This window comes from Paramisgurnus dabryanus, chromosome 3 (assembly GCF_030506205.2).
Source record: "Paramisgurnus dabryanus chromosome 3, PD_genome_1.1, whole genome shotgun sequence".
NCBI classification, from domain to species: Eukaryota; Metazoa; Chordata; class Actinopteri; order Cypriniformes; family Cobitidae; genus Paramisgurnus; species Paramisgurnus dabryanus.
The window spans coordinates 38,427,634-38,452,680 of NC_133339.1; the positions used below are offsets into that span (position 1 = coordinate 38,427,634).

Consider the following 25,047-nt stretch of genomic DNA (forward strand, 5'->3'; position numbering starts at 1 on the left):
CTACTGCAAATAAAATAAAATAGAATCAGAGGATATTTGCAATATAAAGTAGACTTTGAAATATAAACATATGAAGTATACAAATGTACATTTATGGAGGCACATGAGAGGTAAAATAAAAGTACTGTACAAGATCAGGGCTGTAGATTATTTCTGATGGTGTGTGTAACTGATTAATGAATTTAGCAGCAGCTGATGGGTGTCTGTCTTCCCCCAGTAACATCTTCATTTGATCTGAATCTGAAGAGCTATGAAACTCTGCTATGAGCTTTGAGATTTGGTCTCTCTCTGTCCCTTTCTCTCTGTCTCTCTCTCTCTCTTTCTCTCTCTATCTCTCTTTCTTTCTTTCTCTCTCTCTGTCTCTCTCTCTTTCTCTCTTTCTTTTTTCTCTTACTTTCTTTTTCTTTCTTTTTTCTCTCTTTCTTTTTCTCTTTCTTTTTCTCTTTCTTTCTCTCTTTTTGTCTTTCTCTCTTACTCTCTCTCTCTCTGAGATATGAGTTATGATATATTAGCAGTTGTTTTTAACTCAGTTAAATCTAGGATCCTTATTGACTTTAGATATTTCAAAGCAATGAATGATCTTCTTTCTTTTTTGTTGATTTGGTGTTATGGAGGAGCTCTGGTTATTGAAGACGATTTGGTCTTTGCTCCTATGTTGGCTTAATTTGTTTGTTTTTTCTGTTACCATTATAATATAATTTTTTTTTCTTTTCCTTCGTTGTTTCTGATTTGAGGTTATGAAATTGTATTGATTTGTAATAAAGGTTTTTTTGAAATTCAAAAAAAAAAAAAAAAAAAATTCTCTCTCTCTCTCTCTCTCTCTCTCTCTCTCTCTCTCTCTCTCTCTTTCTTTCTCTCTTTCTGTCTTACAGTATAAACACTTAATTTAAATAAAGTATAAAAAAACTATGATCTGTTTTTGAAGGGGACGTCCCATACAGTATGCATAGCTCATATTTAACCATTTCACTGCATCATTTTCGAAATATATACCATCACTCCACTTCAGAGGCCTATAAACACTTCATTTCAAAAGAGTAGAAAAAAAGGATGATCTGTTTTTTAAGGGGACGTCCCTTACAGTATGCATACCAATGGTGCAGTGAAATTATTAAATATGAAGTATGCATACTGTATGGGTTGTCTTCTTGAAAAACAGATCATATTTTTTTTCTACTCTTTTGAAATGAAGTGTTAATAGGCCTTTGAAGTGGAGTGATGGTATATACAGTATGTCCAAAATGGTGCAGTGAAATGGTTAAATATGAGGTGTGCATACTGTATGGGGCATCCCCTTCAAAAACAGATCATCCTTTTTTCTACTCTTTTGAAATGAAGTGTTTATAGGCCTTTGAAGTGGAGTGATGGTATATATTTCCAAAATGATGCAGTGAAATGGTTAAATATAAGGTATGCATACTGTATGGGACGTCCCCTTCACAAACAGATCATCCTTTTTTTCTACTCTTTTGAAATGAAGTGTTTATAGGCCTCTGAAGTGGAGTGATGGTATATATTTCGAAAATGGTGCAGTGAAATGGTTAAATATGAGGTGTGCATACTGTATGGGACATCCCCTTCAAAAACAGATCATCCTTTTTTCTACTCTTTTGAAATGAAGTGTTTATGGCCTCTGAAGTGGAGTGATGGTATATATTTTGAAAATGGTGCAGTGAAATTGTTAAATATGAGGTATGCATCCTGTATGGGACATCCCCTTAAAAAACAGATCATCCTTTTTTTCTACTCTTTTGAAATGAAGTGTTTATAGGCCTTTAAAGTGGAATGATGGTATATATTTCGAAAATGGTGCAGTGAAATGGTTAAATATAAGGTATGCATTTTGTATGGGATGTCCCCTTCAAAAACAGATCATAATTTTTTTCTACTCTTTTGAAATGAAGTGTTTATAGGCCTTTGAAGTGGAGTGATGGTATATATGTCCAAAATGGTGCAGTGAAATGGTTAAATATGAGGTATGCATACTGTATGGGGCATCCCCTTCAAAAACAGATCATTCTTTTTTTCTACTCTTTTGAAATGAAGTGTTTATAGGCCTTTGAAGTGGAGTGATGGTATATATTTCCAAAATGATGCAGTGAAATGGTTAAATATAAGGTATGCATACTGTATGGGACGTCCCCTTCACAAACAGATCATCCTTTTTTTCTACTCTTTTGAAATGAAGTGTTTCTAGGCCTTTGAAGTGGAGTGATGGTATATATTTCCAAAATGGTGCAGTGAAATGGTTAAATATGAAGTATGCATACTGTGTGGGATGTCCCCTTCACAAACAGATCATCCTTTTTTTCTACTCTTTTGAAATGAAGTGTTTCTAGGCCTTTGAAGTGGAGTGATGGTATATATTTCCAAAATGATGCAGTGAAATGGTTAAATATAAGGTATGCATACTGTATGGGATGTCCCTTTCAAAAACAGATCATAATTTTTTTCTACTCTTTTGAAATGAAGTGTTTATAGGCCTTTGAAGTGGAGTGATGGTATATATGTCCAAAATGGTGCAGTGAAATGGTTAAATATGAGGTATGCATACTGTATGGGGCATCCCCTTCAAAAACAGATCATCCTTTTTTTCTACTCTTTTGAAATGAAGTGTTTATAGGCGTTTGAAGTGGAGTGATGGTATATATTTCCAAAATGATGCAGTGAAATGGTTAAATATAAGGTATGCATACTGTATGGGACGTCCCCTTCACAAACAGATCATCCTTTTTTTATACTCTTTTGAAATGAAGTGTTTATAGGCCTCTGAAGTGGAGTGATGGTATATATTTTGAAAATGGTGCAGTGAAATGGTTAAATATGAGGTGTGCATACTGTATGGGACATCCCCTTCAAAAACAGATCATCCTTTTTTTCTACTCTTTTGAAATGAAGTGTTTATGGCCTCTGAAGTGGAGTGATGGTATATATTTTGAAAATGGTGCAGTGAAATGGTTAAATATGAGGTATGCATCCTGTATGGGACGTCCCCTTAAAAAACAGATCATCCTTTTTTTCTACTCTTTTGAAATGAAGTGTTTATAGGCCTTTAAAGTGGAGTGATGGTATATACAGTATGTCCAAAATGGTGCAGTGAAATGGTTAAATATGAGGTGTGCATACTGTATGGGGCATCCCCTTCAAAAACAGATCATCCTTTTTTCTACTCTTTTGAAATGAAGTGTTTATAGGCCTTTGAAGTGGAGTGATGGTATATATTTCCAAAATGATGCAGTGAAATGGTTAAATATAAGGTATGCATACTGTATGGGACGTCCCCTTCACAAACAGATCATCCTTTTTTTCTACTCTTTTGAAATGAAGTGTTTATAGGCCTCTGAAGTGGAGTGATGGTATATATTTCGAAAATGGTGCAGTGAAATGGTTAAATATGAGGTGTGCATACTGTATGGGACATCCCCTTCAAAAACAGATCATCCTTTTTTCTACTCTTTTGAAATGAAGTGTTTATGGCCTCTGAAGTGGAGTGATGGTATATATTTTGAAAATGGTGCAGTGAAATTGTTAAATATGAGGTATGCATCCTGTATGGGACATCCCCTTAAAAAACAGATCATCCTTTTTTTCTACTCTTTTGAAATGAAGTGTTTATAGGCCTTTAAAGTGGAATGATGGTATATATTTCGAAAATGGTGCAGTGAAATGGTTAAATATAAGGTATGCATTTTGTATGGGATGTCCCCTTCAAAAACAGATCATAATTTTTTTCTACTCTTTTGAAATGAAGTGTTTATAGGCCTTTGAAGTGGAGTGATGGTATATATGTCCAAAATGGTGCAGTGAAATGGTTAAATATGAGGTATGCATACTGTATGGGGCATCCCCTTCAAAAACAGATCATTCTTTTTTTCTACTCTTTTGAAATGAAGTGTTTATAGGCCTTTGAAGTGGAGTGATGGTATATATTTCCAAAATGATGCAGTGAAATGGTTAAATATAAGGTATGCATACTGTATGGGACGTCCCCTTCACAAACAGATCATCCTTTTTTTCTACTCTTTTGAAATGAAGTGTTTCTAGGCCTTTGAAGTGGAGTGATGGTATATATTTCCAAAATGGTGCAGTGAAATGGTTAAATATGAAGTATGCATACTGTGTGGGATGTCCCCTTCACAAACAGATCATCCTTTTTTTCTACTCTTTTGAAATGAAGTGTTTCTAGGCCTTTGAAGTGGAGTGATGGTATATATTTCCAAAATGATGCAGTGAAATGGTTAAATATAAGGTATGCATACTGTATGGGATGTCCCTTTCAAAAACAGATCATAATTTTTTTCTACTCTTTTGAAATGAAGTGTTTATAGGCCTTTGAAGTGGAGTGATGGTATATATGTCCAAAATGGTGCAGTGAAATGGTTAAATATGAGGTATGCATACTGTATGGGGCATCCCCTTCAAAAACAGATCATCCTTTTTTTCTACTCTTTTGAAATGAAGTGTTTATAGGCCTTTGAAGTGGAGTGATGGTATATATTTCCAAAATGATGCAGTGAAATGGTTAAATATAAGGTATGCATACTGTATGGGACGTCCCCTTCACAAACAGATCATCCTTTTTTTATACTCTTTTGAAATGAAGTGTTTATAGGCCTCTGAAGTGGAGTGATGGTATATATTTTGAAAATGGTGCAGTGAAATGGTTAAATATGAGGTGTGCATACTGTATGGGACATCCCCTTCAAAAACAGATCATCCTTTTTTTCTACTCTTTTGAAATGAAGTGTTTATGGCCTCTGAAGTGGAGTGATGGTATATATTTTGAAAATGGTGCAGTGAAATGGTTAAATATGAGGTATGCATCCTGTATGGGACGTCCCCTTAAAAAACAGATCATCCTTTTTTTCTACTCTTTTGAAATGAAGTGTTTATAGGCCTTTAAAGTGGAGTGATGGTATATATTTCGAAAATGGTGCAGTGAAATGGTTAAATATAAGGTATGCATTTTGTATGGGATGTCCCCTTCAAAAACAGATCATAATTTTTTTCTACTCTTTTGAAATGAAGTGTTTATAGGCCTTTGAAGTGGAGTGATGGTATATATGTCCAAAATGGTGCAGTGAAATGGTTAAATATGAGGTATGCATACTGTATGGGACGTCCCCTTAAAAAACAGATCATCTTTTTTTTCTACTCTTTTGACATGAAGTGTTTATAGGCCTCTGAAGTGGAGTGATGGTATATATTTCGAAAATGATTCAGTGAAATGGTTAAATATGAAGTATGCATACTGTGTGGGATGTCCCCTTCACAAACAGATCATCCTTTTTTTCTACTCTTTTGAAATGAAGTGTTTCTAGGCCTTTGAAGTGGAGTGATGCTATATATTTCCAAAATGGTGCAGTGAAATGGTTAAATATGAGGTATGCATACTGTATGGGACGTCCCCTTAAAAAATAAATCTTCCTTTTTTTCTACTCTTTTGAAATGAAGTGTTTATAGGCCTTTGAAGTGGAGTGATGGTATATACAGTATGTCCAAAATGGTGCAGTGAAATGGTTAAATATGAGGTGTGCATACTGTATGGGACATCCCCTTCACAAACAGATCATCCTTTTTTTCTACTCTTTTGAAATGAAGTGTTTATAGGCCTCTGAAGTGGAGTGATGGTATATATTTCGAAAATGGTGCAGTGAAATGGTTAAATATGAGGTATGCATACTGTATGGGACGTCCCCTTCACAAACAGATCATCCTTTTTTTCTACTCTTTTGAAATGAAGTGTTTATAGGCCTTTGCAGTGGAGTGATGGTATATATTTCCAAAATGATGCAGTGAAATGGTTAAATATGAAGTATGCATACTGTATGGGACGTCCCCTTCACAAACAGATCATCCTTTTTTTCTACTCTTTTGAAATGAAGTGTTTATAGGCCTCTGAAGTGGAGTGATGGTATATATTTCGAAAATGGTGCAGTGAAATGGTTAAATATAAGGTATGCATTTTGTATGGGATGTCCCCTTCAAAAACAGATCATCATTTTTTTCTACTCTTTTGAAATGAAGTGTTTATAGGCCTTTGAAGTGGAGTGATGGTATATATGTCCAAAATGGTGCAGTGAAATGGTTAAATATGAGGTATGCATACTGTATGGGACGTCCCCTTAAAAAACAGATCATCCTTTTTTTCTACTCTTTTGAAATGAAGTGTTTATAGGCCTCTGAAGTGGAGTGATGGTATATATTTCGAAAATGATGCAGTGAAATGGTTAAATATGAGCTATGCATACTGTATGGAACGTCCCCTACAAAAACAGATCATAGTTTTTTTTATACTTTATTTAAATTAAGTGTTTATACTGTAAGACAGAAAGAGAGAAAGAAAGAGAAAGAAAGAACGGAAGAGAGAGAGAGAGAGTGAGAGAGAGAGAGAGAGAGAGAGAGAGAGAGAGAGAGAGAATTTTTTTTTTTTTTTTTGAATTTCAAAAAAACCTTTATTACAAATCAATACAATTTCATAACCTCAAATCAGAAACAACGAAGGAAAAGAAAAAAAATTATATTATAATGGTAACAGAAAAAACAAACAAATTAAGCCAACATAGGAGCAAAGACCAAATCGTCTTCAATAACCAGAGCTCCTCCATAACACCAAATCAACTCAAAAGAAAGAAGATCATTCATTGCTTTGAAATATCTAAAGTCAATAAGGATCCTAGATTTAACTGAGTTAAAAACAACTGCTAATATATCATAACTCATATCTCAGAGAGAGAGAGAGTAAGAGAGAAAGACAAAAAGAGAGAAAGAAAGAGAAAAAGAAAGAGAAAAAGAAAGAGAGAAAAAAGAAAGAAAAAGAAAGTAAGAGAAAAAAGAAAGAGAGAAAGAGAGAGAGACAAGAGAGAGAAAGAAAGAAAGAGAGATAGAGAGAGAAAGAGAGAGAGAGAGACAGAGAGAAAGGGACAGAGAGAGACCAAATCTCAAAGCTCATAGCAGAGTTTCATAGCTCTTCAGATTCAGATCAAATGAAGATGTTACTGGAGGAAGACAGACACCCATCAGCTGCTGCTAAATTCATTAATCAGTTACACACACCATCAGAAATAATCTACAGCCCTGATCTTGTACAGTACTTTTATTTTACCTCTCATGTGCCTCCATAAATGTACATTTGTATACTTCATATGTTTATATTTCAAAGTCTACTTTATATTGCAAATATCCTCTGATTCTATTTTATTTTATTTGCAGTAGTACTTCATCCATCACCCAGCACCTTAGCTTAATTGCACCTTAATGTTTGTTAATATTGTGTTACTGTATGTTTCTTATTTTATGTATAATGCTTTGGCAATATAGTAAGTGACACAATCATGCCAATAAAGTTCTTTAAATTGAAAATTGACAGAGAGAGAACGACAGAAAGAGAGAAAGAAAGAGAAAAAAACAGAGAAAGAAAGAAAGAAAGAAAGAAAGAGAAAGAGAGACAGACAGAGAGAGAGAGAGAGAGAGAGAGAGAGAAAGAAAGAAAGAGACAAAGAGAGAGAGAGAGAGAGAGAGAGAGAGAGAGAGAGAGAGAGAGAGAGAAAGCGAGCGAGAGGAAACCAAGCGCTCTGAAAAGCGCGTTCTTTCTGCTTTTCTTGAAATTACCGTATGTATAGTAATAGGCGCACACGCCTAATTTGAAATGCGGCTGGCTTGACCATGTATTTTCGAACAGCGGCTGGCTTGACCGCGGTATATATTTACAATGTTTCAAAACGCAACGCAGCACAATTTCATTTAAACAACTGTTACATGATATAAATTTGTACATTGTTATACTGGTGGTGTCAGCAATCAAAGCTATAGATTTTAACAGGCTTGTTGAACTGACCTGAAAGTGATGCACGGGATTTATTTTGGACTTTTCTTTTACATTTGGAGCCAGAATGCTGCATCTTCCCGGTCGGAATCGCCGCGCGGCTGCAGCTTTCTCATGTAGTGGAAGCATTTTGTGCAGCATTTAGTGGAAATGTGTTTATCTTCAACAGCGACTGCCATGAAGAGTCGTGTCCGTAAAAGGGAGAGGATCTTAGGTGCACGAGCAAGGCTTGTGGACCAACTCCGCTTCACCTCTGTAACCGCCCCCGTTTCTCCGCTTTCCGCATGTCTCGCGGTTGCCGCGTATACTGTTTGAAATGCCCATAAACGTGCAAATGGAGGCGTATGATATCAAAGCATCGCGAGAGCAGACTGCTCCGAATGCTTTCTACTCACTCTCGCGGTACTTTCATGTTTTGATTTATCTACGCAGCGCCAACAACACACGTGATCAACTGCAGTCAGGTGGTGGGGGCGCGGAGATGCTGAGATGGGTAAAAGACGAAATAACGTAATAACATTTCGTCTCGTCACGTTTTGGTCAACGAAAATGAAGAGACATTTTAGCTTAGTTTTTATTTTGTAAACCACTTTTAGTCTCGTTTTTATTCGTCAACAATATTGCATTATACATTTTATTATAGTCATCGTCACATGACCAGCATTTTCGTTACGTCTCGTCTCGTTTTCGTCACGTGAAAAAGGTTCGTTGACGACTATATTTCGTCATACTTTTCGTTGACGAAAGCAACACTAGAATACAGTGGCTAAGATTAAACCACACTAGCGAGCGTAGTAATAATGTAACGTAAAGAAGAGGGCGCTTAGTTAAGCCAATTTCAGCTGACTCCCCAGGGGTTGATAAAAACCCCTAGGACAAAAAACTCACAGCTTTTTTTGAGATCCAGACATGGATAATTCTATATAGGATATAGATTATATAATAGTTACAATTTTATACAATTTTATGGGAATTCCGACATTTAAAATAATATATCTATATATTAATACACGAGTAAGTAGATTAAACGGGGGCAGCCGGTGGACGTTGGTCAGACATCGGCTGGCCATCACGTTGAAGTAAGGCCAGTAGATCAGTGGTGTGTTGACCTTCACGGCAGATGGAACTGGGACTGTTAGTCTCATTGTCCTCGGTATCGAGGACGAGACAGGGAAAGAGAAACAAAATCCTATTAGTGTAGGGTTAGTGTTTAATATCCGCTCGGTTCGAGACAGGCTAACTATTGCAGCATAAGTATATTAGCCAGACGAGTTATGTAAATGATTTGTTCTGGACAACCTAACTATTACGGGATAAGTACATTTACTAGACAAATTATGTGAATGCTGTGATAAAGAGAAATGTTTTTGGGTTAGACTTAAAGTGATCGACTGTGTCTGATTCTCGAAAAATTTTTGGCAAATCATTCCAGAGCTTAGGGGCTAAGTAGAAAACGGATCTACCACCTTTAGACACTTTTGATATTCTAGGGATAATTAAGTGATTAGAAATGTGCGATAGCAGTGTGCGTAATAGATTGAATTCTGATAGTAGGTCTCTAAGATACGAAGGTGCTAGGCCATTTATGGCTTTATAGGATTAGAAATATTTTAAATATGCGATATTTAACTGGTAACCAGTGTAAAGATGACAAAATTGGGCTCATGTGGACATACTTCTTAAATCGAGTAAGCACTCTTGCAGCAGCGTTTTGAACTAGCTGAAGCCTGTTTACCTGATTTGTATGACTGAGTAACGAGTTACAATAGTCTATTCTAGAGGTCATAAAAGTGTGGATAAGCTTCTCTGTGTCACGGGTAGCAACACGATGAGGCGAATCCAAATGCAGTTTATTCCATAAAACAGACAGGTAAACAAAGCAAACCATAAACTAGAGAACACTAGGGACAAGCGACATCATACAACGAACGACAAACAAAGAATGAACAGGCAGGGTATAAATGCATGACAATGTCCAACCACAGAACAGAAACAATAGTAACTCAGACAACAAACAAGGGGAAGAGCATGAAAACAATGAGTATCCATAGTAACAAACAAGGGGGCGGAGACACTAATCAACACAGAGAGAAGGGCATACATGAACACAAGTCAAACACAGGTTGCACAGAGACATATGAATGAACCAAAACACAAATACAAATTAACACAGGGACACCACGTTACACTCTGCATCTGATTCAGACAGCATATGGCGTATTTTTGAGATATTTCTAAGATGGAAGAATGCTGTGTGTGCGGCAGACTTTTGAGATATAACTTTTGAAAGATCATCTGCCATCTGTGGTCAACTTGTAATCTGACATATTATGCGATTTGGGTCAATAATAAGAATCTCTGTCTTATTGGAGTTTAGCTTTAGTTTTATAACTAAGTTATTTGCCATGAGTTTGCATTCTGCTATTCTGTTGTGCAATGGTTAAGTCATTCAGATTAAACAAATAAAATATATATTTTGTTTAAGTATTCAGATTAGGGTTTTTTTTTATTGTTTATTTACATTTGATGATTTAATTGCAATTGATTGTTTCTCAACTCTGCAATTCCATCGCAAATCACCAGGTGCCCACAAACCCTAGTTTGGGATACTCTGACATGATGTTTATCTTTTTTTTGCATTTTCACATGGATTATTTGCATGATTTCATCATAATTTCAGTGCTGGAAGTGGGAGCAGATGGATCTCAAACTACTCCGGATGTGACATCAGAAACCATCACTGTATCTGGTAAGTTTGCAGATTGTTTACCAGATGACTTGAGAAAAGGTTACTACTAGTGCCCTATAGCAACCACACAGAATATATGTGCAACTGAATTGCAATACCCTGGCAATCACCCAGAACATTTTCAAAATGCATTGAAAGTTATTCAGCTATTCTGCATCATTATCTAACATCAAACGAAGGTAGATGGTTAACCTTCAAAAACACTGATTCAGGAGGTCAAACAAAATTTAATATGGCTACCGATTACACTGTGAGAGGAGAGGAGTACCTGTGATACCTAGTGATGATAGGGTGGCTATCTCATGGTTGACTGTGTCAAAGACTGCCGACAAATCTAACAGAATCAGGACAGAAAAGAAGTTTGTAACTTCATTGTCAGTAAGTGGAGGAAAATGGAGAAGTGGATGATGTGTGTTCTGAAGTTTGTGGTGATGAGAATAGGTTGCTGATGGATGATGTTTTGTTAGTGAAAAATTTTGCAAAGTTGTCAGCTGACAATGAGAAAGTGGGTGGAGGGGGAAAGCGGAGAGAGTTGAAAGTTTTGATCAGGGATTTCAATAATTTAATAGTACATTAGCATGTTTAACTTTAAAGACATTTTGTTTAAAAAAAAAATTAATAGTATTTTACATAACTATAATTATTATTAGCGGTTATTGGAGCTTCATCTGTTAATTTTCTTTTGTTGGTACATTAAACATATCTGTCCATTTTGCATTACTGTAGTTTTCTTTTGATATAGTGTAGTGTTGTGTAATGGTCATGTCATTAAGATTAAACAAATACAATTCTTTTTTTGTTTAATTGTTTAGATTATGCTTTTTGTAATTTTAAAGTTATTTATTTACATTTGATGATTTAATTGCAATTGATAGTTTTTCAACTCTAGAATTCCCTCGCAAACCACCAGGGGTCCAAGAACCCTAGTTTGGGACACCCTGACATAATGTTTATTTTTAGCTACTACTAAAACATTTTCACATAGATTATTTACATAATTTTATCATAATTTCAGGGACAACAGTGGTAACAGATGGACCTCAACCTACTCCTGAAGTGACATCAAAACCTCTCAACCAAACTGAATCTTGTAAGTTTATGGATTGTTTACCAGATTTATTACAATAATGCAATCATCACGGTTATTTTTGATAATACTTTGTTCTGAACTCTAAATAAACATTGGAACGCAGGAACACAGGAATGAACATTGTGTAAACATAAAAATAAAATAGCCAAAAATGTTTTTAAAAAGATATCTACTACAGATGGTTTCATCGGACTCAAGTGAACTTCCGGTCTGTATTTATTTATTGGTCTGGCTAGTGGCTAAACTGATCTCTCAAACAAATGCCTTGCCGAAAATAACATGTTTTGGTTTGCTAAAGATGAAGGGAGATGACGAGCATGGATCACAACTGTGTGAAGAGGTTTGGCAGCCAGGCAAGAATTAAAGGACTCGTAGCTAACATTCTATAGCCTACATTAATTTTAACCAGTAACGGTAGCACAGTGTTATCAGTAGGCAGTAAAGAGGAGCTTTACAGGAGCTTTTTTGTGCTCCTGGAAGATGATCTGAGCTGCTCCGTTCTGAACCATTTGGAGTGGTTTGGGTGCCTCTGTAGGAAGACCAGCAAGGAGGGCATTGCAATAGTCCAGCCTAGAGATTACAAGGCCCTGGATAAGGAGTTGTGCAGCATGCTCTATAAGGTATGGCTGTATCATCCTGATATTGTATATCACAAATCGTGATCATTGAAGGACAGCTGGTCAACAAAGATTACTCAGAGGTTTCTGGTTGTTTTGGATGTTGTAATGGTTGTGTTGCCAAGTTAAATAGAGAGGTCGTGCTTTACCTTGGGTTGTGCAGGAAATACAAGCAGCTCTGTCTAAGCTAGCTTCAGCTGGAGGTGACGTTTCTTTATCCAAGCTGAGATTTCTTCTAAACAGGCTTTAATGCGTGCTGATGGTGGGATCATCTGGGTGAAAAAAGAAGTAGATCAGGGTGTCATCAGCATAACAGTGGTAGAAAAAGCTATAGATCCTAATGATGTTGTGTAGATTAAAAAAAGGAGAGGTCCAAGCACTGGTCCTTGGGGGATCCCAGTGGGCTTCTGGTCAGCTGAGATGAGTACTTGTGATCCGTAGTGATGAAAGGGTGGCTATCTATTGGTTGATTTTGTCAAAGGCTGCAGAAAAGTCTAGCAGAATCAGGAAAGAAGATAACTTTGTAACTTCACTGTCAGTTAGTGGAGAAAGAAGGAGAAATGGATGACGGATGTGTGTTCTAAAGTTTGTGGTGCTGAGAATAGGCTGCTGCTAGATGATGTATCATTAGTGAAAGATTTTGCAAAGTTGTCAGCTGACAATTAGAAAGTGGGTGGAGGGGGAGGACAGAGAAGAGAGTTGAAAGTTTTGGACAGGGATTTTGTAAGGGGAAAAATATATCACCCATCCATCCGTTGGCCCAAATGGTGGAAACCAACCGGCACGGTGAAGGATTCTAGCACGTTCGGTCTTTTCCGGCGCTTGCAGATGACCTTTTGGGGTTACGTAATTTATGTAGTTTTAACTGACTCCAAAAAATAAAAATCTTCTTGTTTATAATACAAATCAAATTGATTATTACTTTTTAACACTTACAGAATTTGGATGGATGTTTGTTTATTCTGATTTAGCTCTGGTATAACACTTGTTCATTCAGTTCTCATAGTCGCACATGATCCTAGTATGGGCCTTATAGTTACTATACTGGTCAACAGTCATAAGCGAATCAATATTGGTCGCTGCTAGAGGTTGGACTATACTCTTAAGTGGACGCTCTATGCTTGCTTAATTTTGAACATACTTTATTTAGTCCCCTTAGAGGTGACACTTAATTATTACAATAATTATTTCTAACCAGAGATCATGAACACTATCAACAGAACAAACTGATTGATTTCTGACCATAGCTTTGTATAATCATGCCATAGTTTCCTATGTACTCTTAGATAGAATAATATTGAAATAATCAGAGGTTGAAGCTTACCGTATTTAGAGTGATCAGATAACATTTACATGTTACTCCAAACGGAAATTCATAACCTCCACGCTTCTAAGTACACCAAGTGCTAGTCGTATCTCTCAAATCTTCAGCTGATGCATTATGTACTATCTAACTGGGATTTAAGCCAATCCTAGCCTGATTTCAGTCCTTACGGTAACTACGAATACATCATTATTACTTGCAGTGTCAACATTTACCGAACAACACACAATAAAATCAAACATAACAATTTATTAGCCAGGTAGGAAAAACATAATTCAGAAGCCAATTCACAATCATATCAATTTAAAAGTAAAACATAACAAAATCCAAAAACAGTTGTAATCAAACGCAAGACATGCATACCTGGCAAAAGGATGAAGATCTGGTTACAGATTCCTCCAAATAAAATAAAAATACATGAATCTGTGCCAGGACAGCATCATGGGGGTTCCTTTCTAAATATAGTAAATACCCCTGAACTATTTACAAACTTTCCTTAAATATCCAGAGGGAACAAAGCATATAGGAATTTGGTACTGATTGGTTCCTGTGAATTTAGGGGTGTTGCCTAATATACATACAGTGGGTGATTGCCGATTGGTTAACATGTCTATTGTAGGAGGTGTCTCCCAACATTAGGTGAAGTTTACTTATTTTATTGTTCAAATGTATACAGAGAATAAGGAGATTAATGTCTGATTTCCTGGAGGTGTGAACTTGTGGTGTGAAAACCAAATGTGGTCTTGGTGGGAAGACCGTAGAAAGTTGTTTTTTCCGGGCACTCACTGTGCACCCATGCTGTGTTCTTCGGGGAGGGGCTATCTTTATTCAGGAAATTGGCCTTACAATTTCAGTAATTTAATAGTACATTAGTATGTTTAATTTTAAAAACATTTATTTTTCATTTGTTTTAAAAGTTTTCTAGTATTTTACATTGCTATTGTTATTATTACCTGCTACTGGAGCTTCATCTGGTGATTTTGTTTTGTTAAATGTATCTGTCCATTCTGCTATAGTGTATTGTTGTGTAATCGTCATGTCATTCAGATTAAACAAATACAATATATATATTTTGTGTAAATATTTAGATTAGTTTGATTAATTTATATTTTATGATTTAATTGCAATTTATTTTATTTTAAAAAATTCAAAAAATCTATTTTGTTTAAGTATTTAGATAAGTTTTTTTATTTTAAAATTATTTATTTGGATTTGATGATTTAATTGCAATTGAGGGTTTTTCAACTCTAGTATTCCCTCGCAAACCACCAGGGGTCCAAGAACCCTAGTTTGGGACACCCTGACATGATGTTTATCTTTTTTTGCTACTACTAAAACATTTTCACATGGATTATTTACATAATTTTATCATAATTTCAGGGACAACAGTGGTAACAGATGGACCTCAACCTACTCTTGAAGTGACATCAGAACCTCTCAACATCACTGAATCTCGTAAGTTTATGGATTGTTTACCAGATTTATTACAATAATGCAATCATCACAATTATTATTGTAATACTTTGTTCTGAACTCTGAAGCCTAAATATTATGGTGTGCTGTACATTAACTCATCCTGGACCATATTGTGATCACCAATGACTTCAAAATTGGTAGGGGTGCTGTTGAGAAAAGGTTGCTAGTGCCCTATAACAACCACACAGAATATATGTGCAACCGAATTGCAATACCCTGGCAATCACCCAGAACATTTTCAATGCGCATTGAAAGTTATTCGGCTATTCAGCATCATTTTCTAACATCAAATGAAGGGAGATCTTTAACCTTCAAAAACGCTGATCATCAGCTTTAGGAGGTCAAACTAAATTGAATATGACCTGTTTTATTTCTGTGATACTTGCTATAGGAATGAACATTGTGTAAACATAAAAATTAATTAGACAAAAATGTTTTTAAAAAGATATCTACTATAGATGGTTTCATCGGACCCAAGTGAACTTTCAGTCTGTATTTATTTATTGGTCTGGCTAGTGGCTAAACTGATCTTTGAAACAAATACATTGATGAAAATAAATTTTTTTGGTTTGCTAAAGACGAGGGGAGACGACGAGCATGGATCACAACTGTGTGGAGAGCTTTGGCAGCCAGGCAATATTTCAAGGACCTGTGGCTAACATTGTATACCAGGGCCATTCAAATCTTACCCTGGAGGGCCGAGAACTGCAGCGTTTAGCTCCAACCCTGATCAAACAAACCTGAGCAAGCTAATCAAGGTCTTCATGATGGTTGGTTAAGTCACAGGTGGTTAAGTTTAATTAGTGTTGAAGCTAAACTCTGTAGTGCTCGGCACTCCAGGGTAAGATTAAACTAGCCCTGTTGTATATATTAATTTTACCCAGTCACATTAGCACAGTGTAATTGGTAGCCAGTGGAGAGAGAAGAAAAGTGCATTACAGGAGCTTTTTTGGGCTCGTGGAAGACGAGCTGAGCTGCTGTGTTCTGAACCAATTGGAGTGGTTTGGGGGCCCATGTATGAAGACCAGCAAGGAGAGCATTGCATTAGTCCAGCCTAGAGATTACAAGGGCCTGGATTAGCAGTAGTTCAGCATGTTCAGTAAGGTACAGTATGGCCGTGTTATCCTGATATTCTATAGTGCAAATCATGATCAGTGAAGGACAGTTGGTCAACAAAGATTACTCAGAGGTTTCTGGTTGGATGTTTTGTGCTGGTGGTGGGATCATCTTGGTGAAATAAGAAGTAGATCTGGTTGTCATCAGCATAACAGTGATAGGAAGAGCCATGCACCTTTATCATAGATCCAAAGGATGTCATGTAGATGAAGAAAACGAAAGGTCCAAGCACTGGTACAAGAGGGACCCCAGTTGGCATCTGATGAGCTGTGGACAATGCACACCTCCATGACACCCTAAATGATCTATTGGAGAGAATTTGAACCATAGGAGAGGAATACCTGTGATACTGATGATAGGGTGGCTATCTCATGGTTGACTTTCGTCAAGTCTATCAGAATCAGTGTAGTGTTTTGTAAAGGTCATGTCATTCAGATTAAACAAATACAATTTATATTTTGTTTAAGTATTTAGATTAATTTTTTGTAATTTTATCATTATTTATTTACATTTGATGATTTAATTGCAATTGATTGTTTTTCAACTCTGCAATTCCCTCTCAAACCACCATTGGTCCACAAACCCTAGTTTGGGGGGTTTATGGACATAATGTTTATTTTTTAGCTACTACTAAAACATTTTCACATGGATTATTCACATAATTTCATCCTCATTTCAGAGCTGGAAGTGGTAACAGATGGACCTCAACCTACTCCTGAAGTGACGTCAGAACCTCTCAACATCACTGAATATGGTAAGTTTATGGATTGTTACCAGATTTATTACAATAATGCAATCATCATAGTTATTGATAATCCTTTGTTCTGAACTCTGAAGCCAAAATATTAAACTTTGGCATGTTGTACTGTAACTCATTCTGGACCATATTGTGATCATCAATGATTTAAAAATTGGTAGAGGTGCTATTAAGAAAAGGTTGCTAGTGCCCTATAACAACCACACAGAATATATGTGCAACCGAATTGCAATACCCTGGCAATCACCCAAAACATTTTTAATGCGCATTGAAAGTTATTTGGCTATTCTGCATCCTTTTACTAAAATCAAATGAAAGAAGATTTTTAACCTTAAAAAAACGCTGATCATCAGCTTTAGGAGGTCAAACTAAATTGAATATGATCTGTTTTATTCATGTGATACTTGCTATAGGAATGAACATTGTGTAAACATAAAGATATCTACTATAGATGGTGTAATCAGACCCAAGTGAATTTCCGGTCTATATTTATTTGTTTGGCTAGTGGCTGAACTGATCTATGAAACAAATACCTTGATGAAAATAAAATGTTTTGGTTTGCTAAAGATGAGGGGAGATGATGAGCAGGGATCACAACTGTGTGGAGAGCTTTGGCAGCCAGGCAATATTTCAAGGACCTGTGGCTAACATTGTATACCAGGGCCATTCAAATCTTACCCTGGAGGGCCGAGAACTGCAGAGTTTAGCTCCAACCCTGATCAAACACACCTGAGCAAGCTAATCAAGGTCTTCATGATCACTAGAAAATCACAGGTGGTTAAGTTTAATTAGGGTTGAAGCTAAACTCTGTAGTGCTCGGCACTCCAGGGTAAGATTTGAATAGCCCTGTTGTATACATTAATTTTACCCAGTAACATTAGCACAGTGTAATTGGTAGCCAGTGGAGAGAGATGAAAAGTGCCATTACAGGAGCTTTTTTGGGCTCGTGGAAGACGAGCTGAGCTGCTGTGTTCTGAACCAATTGGAGTGGTTTGGGTGCCCATGTATGAAGACCAGCAAGGAGAGCGTTGCATTAGTCCAGCCTAGAGATTACAAGGGCCTGGATTAGCAGTAGTTCAGCATGTTCAGTAAGGTACAGTATGGCCGTGTCATCCTGATATTCTATAGTGCAAATCATGATCAGTGAAGGACAGTTGGTCAACAAAGATTACTCAGAGGTTTCTGGTTGGATGTTTTGGTGCTGGTGGTGGGATCATCTTGGTGAAATAAGAAGTAGATCTGGTTGTCATCAGCATAACAGTGATAGGAAGACCCATGCACCTTTATCATAGATCCAAAGGATGTCATGTAGATGAAGAAAAGGAGAGGTCCAAGCACTGGTACAAGAGGGACCCCAGTGGGCATCTGGTGAGACTGTGGACAATGCACACCTCCACGACACCCTAAATGATCTATTGGAGAGAATTTAAACCATAGGAGAGGAATACCTGTGATACCTAGTGATGATAGGGTGGCTATCTCATGGTTGACTTCCGTCAAGTCTATCAGAATCAGTTTAGTGTTTTGTTAAGGTCATGTCATTCAGATTAAACAAATACAATTTATATTTTGTTTAAGTATTTAGATTAATTTTTTGTAATTTTATCATTATTTATTTACATTTGATGATTTAATTGCAATTGATTGTTTTTCAACTCTGCAATTCCCTCTCAAACCACCATTGGTCCACAAACCCTAGTTTGGGGGGTTTATGGACATAATGTTTATTTTTTAGCTACTACTAAAACATTTTCACATGGATTATTCACATAATTTCATCCTCATTTCAGAGCTGGAAGTGGTAACAGGTGGACCTCAACCTACTCCTGAAGTGACATCAGAACCTCTCAATATCACTGAATATGGTAAGTTTATGGATTGTTACCAGATTTATTACAATAATGCAATCATCATAGTTATTGATAATCCTTTGTTCTGAACTCTGAAGCCTAAATATTAAACTTTGGCGTGTTGTACTGTAACTCATTCTGGACCATATTGTGATCATCAATGACTTCAAAATGGGTAGAGGTGCTATTAAGAAAAGTTTGCTAGTGCCCTATAACAACCACACAGAATATATGTGCAACCGAATTGCAATACCCTGGCAATAACCCAAAACATTTTTAATGCGCATTGAAAGTTATTTGGCTATTCTGCATCCTTTTTCTAACATCAAATGAAAGAAGATTTTTAACCTTCAAAAAACACTGATCATCAGCTTTAGGAGGTCAAACTAAATTGAATATGATCTGTTTTATTCATGTGATACTTGCTATAGGAATGAACATTGTGTAAACATAAAGATATCTACTATAGATGGTTTAATCGGACCCAAGTGAACTTCCGGTCTATATTTATTTGTTTGGCTAGTGGCTGAACTGATCTATGAAACAAATACCTTGATGAAAATAAAACGTTTTGGTTTGCTAAAGTTGAGGGGAGATGATGAGCAGGGATCACAACTGTGTGGAGAGCTTTGGCAGCCAGGCAAGAATTTAAGGACCCATAGCTAACATTGTATACATTCATTTTACCAAGTAACGTTAGCACAGTGTAATCGGTAGGCAGTGGAGAGAGATGAAAAGTGCCATTACAGGAGTTTTTTTGGGCTCGTGGAAAATGATCTGAGCTGCTGCGTTCTGAACCATTTGGAGTGGTTTGGGTGCCTCTGTAGGAAGACCAGCAATGAGAGCATTGCTGTAGTCCAGCCTAGACATTATAAGGGCCTAGATAATTAGTTGTGCAGCATGCTCAGTAAGGTATGGCCGTATCATCCTGATATTCTATAGTGCAAATCGTGATCAGTGAAGGACAGCTGGTCAACAAAGATTACTCAGAGGTTTCTGGTTGTTTTGGATGGTGTAATGGTTGTGTTGCCAAGTTGAATAGAGAGCTCATGCTGTTTCCATGGGTTGTGCCCCGAAATACAAGCAGCTCCGTCTAAGGTAGGTTCAGCTGGAGCTGATGTTTCTACATCCAAGCTAAGATGTCTTCTAAACAGGCTTTAATGCGTGCTGGTGGTGGGATCATCTGGGTGAAATAAGAAGTACATCTGGGTGTCATCAGCATAACAGTGGTAGGAAAAACAATGTGACTTTATGATAGATCCTAAGAATGTTGTGTAGATTAGAAAAGGAGAGGTCCACGTACTGGTCCCTGAGGGACCCCAGTGGGCATCTGGTGAGCTGTGGACAATGCACCCCTCCATGACACCCTGAAGGATCTATTGCAGAGGGTTTGACCCATAGGAGAGGAGTACCGGTGATCTCTAGCGATGATAGGGTGGCTATCTCATGGTTGACTGTGTCAAAGGCTGCCAACAAATCTAGCAGAATCAGGACAAAGGAGAGAAGTTTGTAACTTAGAGTCAGTTAGTGGAGAAAAAGGAGAAATGGATGACGAATGTGTGCTGAGAATAGGTTGCTGATGGATGATGTTTTGTTAGTGAAAAATTGTGTAAAGTTGTCAGCTGACTATGAGAAATTGGGTGGAGGGGGAAAGCAGAGAGAGTTTAAAAGTTTTGATCAGGGATTTCAATAATTTAATAGTACATAAGCATGTTTAACTTTAAAAACATTTAGTTTTCATTTGTTAAAAAAAATGCTATTTTACATTGCTATTGTTATTATTACCTGTTATTGAAGCTTCATCTGATGATTTTTTTTGTTGGTACATTAAATGCATCTGTCCATTTTGCATGAGTTCTCAGTATTCCAATATACTGTAGTATTATGTAATGTTCACGTTATTCAGATTAAACAAATAGAATATATCTCTTGTGTAAATATTTAGATTAGTTTGATTAATTTATATTTTATGATTTAATTGCAATTGATTGCATTTCAACTTTGTAATTCCATCGCAAATCACCAGGGGTCCACAAACCCTAGTCTGGAACATCCTGACATGATGTTTACCGTTTATTTGCTACTGCTAAAACATTTTCACATGGATTATTCACATAATTTCATCACAGATTGTTCATCAGCATTTGTTCTCTTTTGGCAGACGACTGCCCTGTTACCTTCAGCCAACCTAAAGTGGTGGTTGAATATGGAGAACCAGTCTTAGTAAACTGCTTCACCAACATCACACACGAGAGTTTGAGTTGGGAAGGGTTTGAAACAGAATGGGAGATGAAGTATGGGTGGGGCTCCTTGACTCTAAATAAAACAACAGACTGGGAGATACAACCGTCTTGTGCCATCATCTATAATGAAACTCAATGTTCGAAGAATCTCTCACTTACTATTTACAGTGAGTTTTCTTTAAAAATCTCAAAATAATGCAGATGTTATTTATAGGAATGCAGCAATGACTGTAGATTTTAAAATCTCTAAAATCTTCTTTCACAGAGACTCCAGACAGTGTGTCTATTAGTAGAGTGGATAACAAAATGATAGAGGGCTTCCAGTATGACCTCCAGTGTGACATTGTGAATGTGGCTCCTGTTAAGAGTCTCATTGTGAAATGGTTTAAAGGAGAGACAGAGGTGCAAACTGAGACCTTCAATGGAACCATCAAGACTCCAGTGAATGAAACATCTACACTTCAGATCACTGCAGTCAGAGATGATGATGGAGTTCAGTACAGATGTGAAGCAGAGCTGGAACTGGGAGCACATGGACCTCAACCTCCTCCTAAAGTGACATCAGAACTTCTTAACATCACCGTATATAGTAAGTATGGATTGTTTACCAGATTTATAACACTCATTACAGTTATTATTGATAATACTTTGTTCTGAACTATGAAGTCTATGAAGCCTAAATATAAAATTTTGGCGTGCTGTACAGTAGCTCATTCTTCATTAAATTGTGATCATGAATGACTTCATAATTGGTAGGGGTGCTGTTGAGAAAAGGTTACTAGTGCCCTATAACAACCACACAGAATATGCAATACCCTGGCAATCACCCAGAACATTTTCAATGCGCATTGAAAGTTATTCGTCTATTCTGCATCCTTTTCTAACATCAACTGAAGGGAGATCTTTAACCTTCAAAAATGCTAATTATTATTAAGGAGGTCAAACTAATATAATTTAATATAACCTGTTTTATTTCTTTGATACTGCCATATGAATGAACATTGAAAAATGAAATAAACAAAAAAATATGTTAAAAAAAATACATCTACTGTAGATGGCTTCAGTGTCTCAATTAGGTGCCTGAACTGAACTTCCGGTCTGTATTTATTTATCGTTCTGGGTATTAGCTAAACTGATCTCTGAAACAAATACTTTTCTGAAAATAAAATATCTTGGTTTAAATAATAATAATAATAATAATAATAATAATTCATTTTATTTGTGGGCACCTTTCAAGACACTCAAGGACACCTTACAATAATAAAATAGATAGTTAAGCAATAAAAAAACCACAACACAATAAACAATAAATACATAAAATCAATACCCACTAACAATACTAAATCAATCATGATAGGCTAGTCTAAAAAAGTGAGTTTTAAGACGTGACTTAAAAATTGAGAGACTAGAACTATTTCGTATATCTTGAGGTAAAACATTCCAAATCTGTGGTAAAAAGTAAAATCTTGAACTGGATGCGGTATCTAATCGGAAGTCAGTGAAGGTGCTCTAAAACTGGAGTTATGTGCTCATTTTAATGGTGTTCGTGTTATAATCCGAGCTGCTGAATTTTGAACCATCTGAAACTTATGAATATATGTTTGCGAAACACAAGGGGAGACGACGTGCAATGGATCAGAGCTGTGCGTAGCGGTTTGGCAGCCAGGCAAGAATTCAAGGAGTTAACATTGTAGGCTATACATTAATTTTACACAGTAACGTTAGCATAGTGTAATACCTGATATGCGTTAGATGTGATATATGAACGAAGGTAATTTACTTGTCATTTATTTCTCTTGGTATAAGAAATAAACTACTGTAAAAAGACTCTTCTGCATTTAGTCCACAAGCCGTTTGTTTATGTTGTTGCTGTTGAAACCGTCTATAGGTTTAAAAAATATGATAACTCTTCAAAATACTGGGTGACTTTAAATATTTTTTTTATTTTTGACCCAACATTGGATTAAAACAACCCAGCACATGTTAAATTAAATTATAACCCAGTGGGTTGAGTCTGTTCTTTTTTGACCCAACGCTAGGTTGAAAATAACCCAGCATTTTTATGTATTTGATTGATTAAAGAATAGGTTTGATGAATATGGTCTACAAGGCAATTAACCCTTCGCTAATCCACATCCGAAAACCACCACAGGCCAATCGTGGTTTAGGAACCGTAGCTAGGCATGGGAGGTCTGTCAAGCTTTTGAGCGAGGGAAACATGCCGAAGCATTGACCGTATGGATTGTGTAAATCTGATAGCTGGTATCTGAAAAGTTTGGATGGATGGTGGAATTTTCCCCTCTCAAAACTCAAGCAATGTGGAAGGCCTCATTCACTACTAACTAAATGTCGACAGGATTAAAGGGTAACTAAACCCCTGGTCAGAGCCTGACTCCACCCACTGGCAATATTTGAAAAATGCAAGAAAAGTGGGCAGATCCCAACGAAGATAGAGGGGACGAACTAAGCTCGTATCAAGTGTGTGGTGAGATCGTAACAAGGGCGTGGTGAGCTTGAACCTGCTTACGTCACGAGTCATTTTTTGGACCCAACATCCAATGGGAAAATTCAACTGCAGTAGCCACCGTTCAACCTGAAGAGGGCAGCAATCAGACGTTTTTACACCATATATTGTAGTATTGAAACACTTTATATCCAAATGTCAAAAAAAATACTAAAATCAATGAACAGCACTAATAAAGCATCATTCTTACAGATCATTAACTAAAAAAAGTTGGTTTAGGGTTTAGTTACTCTTTAACAAAAACACATATGTTTGCTCCAATGTAAGAGCACCCTAATGTCAACTAGCTAGCTAACCCAGCACATCATTGCTTGGAAATAATGATGGTTCTTTGTTCGTAATGCCTACATTTGAACGTAAAATAAGATGATTAAAGGCAAGACGGAGGCTGACTGACATACTTAAAAAATATTTAAGCATTTTGTTAATAAACGGCCTACCCCTGAGTACCCCAATCCAATCGCGGCTCTCTCGAGAATCTAATCATTGCAAAGTGGTCAGACTGATGTCTTGTGTTTATTCCACTGTTTGATTTATAATTATTCGATTATTTTTTTTACAAATTTCACTAACCCTGCTGTGCATGAACAAAGCTGTTTCTCAATTTGTGTGTTTCCCATTCGAATGGTCAGCGTGTGAGGCAGCTGCTGTTTGCACTGCTTTAGGTTTATTTTCTAATCAGTTGCATATTATGTTGTGAATACAGTATATATCGCTCGAATGCCTACTGCTCACCAAAAAGTACTAACCATCTCCTTGGGAATGTCTGACACCGGTGCACATACTGTAATAGACTTGACAGGAGTCAATTATCATAATTATAAAACAATAATTTCTGTGTTTGGTTTTTTTTTTGTAATTTAATTAAACTCAAAATATTTAATTAAGAAAGAATACAAATTTTGATTTGATAAAATTATGATTGGCAAGAATTGAATTGTTAAACATGGTGAGAACGGTTCAAAAACGTCCTTCTTTTTATTCTAGATTTATTTTTTGTAAAAAGCATAAAATTTGTATAATATTTTTCCTAACATAATCGCTAATGCAAACATTATTGTGGGATTGAAAATGTTCTTTGAATTTTATGCTTTTTTATGATTCTTTGCTGTAAACTTACTGATTTAAATCACACCCTATTCTAATACCTCAACAGGTTTATCCAGTTCTCTTCAGCTCATCCCACCGAGTGTTGTTGTGGAGTACGGCAGCTCTGTTTCAGTGAATTGCAGCGCTGATGTCACACATGATGGGATGGGCTGGAATGCCAGTGATGGATCAGTACCTGAGACCAGAGAAAAACTGATCACCTGGAGAGTGTCTAACCTGAGACAATGGGACATACGGCCAAAGTGCTACATAAACTATAAGTCTGAAAAACATGAAACTGAACTACCAGTCACGGTTTACAGTGAGTTTTCATATTATTGGCATTAACTTTTGATTCTCTGAAATACATTATATAATATCTACATT

At 36.5% G+C, this 25,047-nt stretch overlaps 1 protein-coding gene across 7 annotated transcripts in view; it reads left to right on the forward strand.

The window, feature by feature from the left end:
- LOC135731030 (hemicentin-1) overlaps positions 1–25,047 on the forward strand; it is a 49,552-nt gene that overhangs the window by 3,912 nt on the left and 20,593 nt on the right. For 3 of the 7 annotated variants that reach the window (XM_065249275.2, XM_065249015.2, XM_065249322.2), the window contains exons 2-9: positions 10,506–10,574; positions 11,590–11,664; positions 14,986–15,060; positions 16,877–16,951; positions 18,745–18,819; positions 20,966–21,214; positions 21,313–21,636; positions 24,728–24,982. In XM_065249275.2, the coding sequence (XP_065105347.1) occupies positions 10,506–10,574; positions 11,590–11,664; positions 14,986–15,060; positions 16,877–16,951; positions 18,745–18,819; positions 20,966–21,214; positions 21,313–21,636; positions 24,728–24,982 (1,197 nt within the window). The remainder of the gene's footprint in view (positions 1–10,505; positions 10,575–11,589; positions 11,665–14,985; positions 15,061–16,876; positions 16,952–18,744; positions 18,820–20,965; positions 21,215–21,312; positions 21,637–24,727; positions 24,983–25,047) is intronic. The other 4 variants (XM_065249204.2, XM_065249080.2, XM_065249134.2 and 1 more) reach the window with 4 other exon arrangements.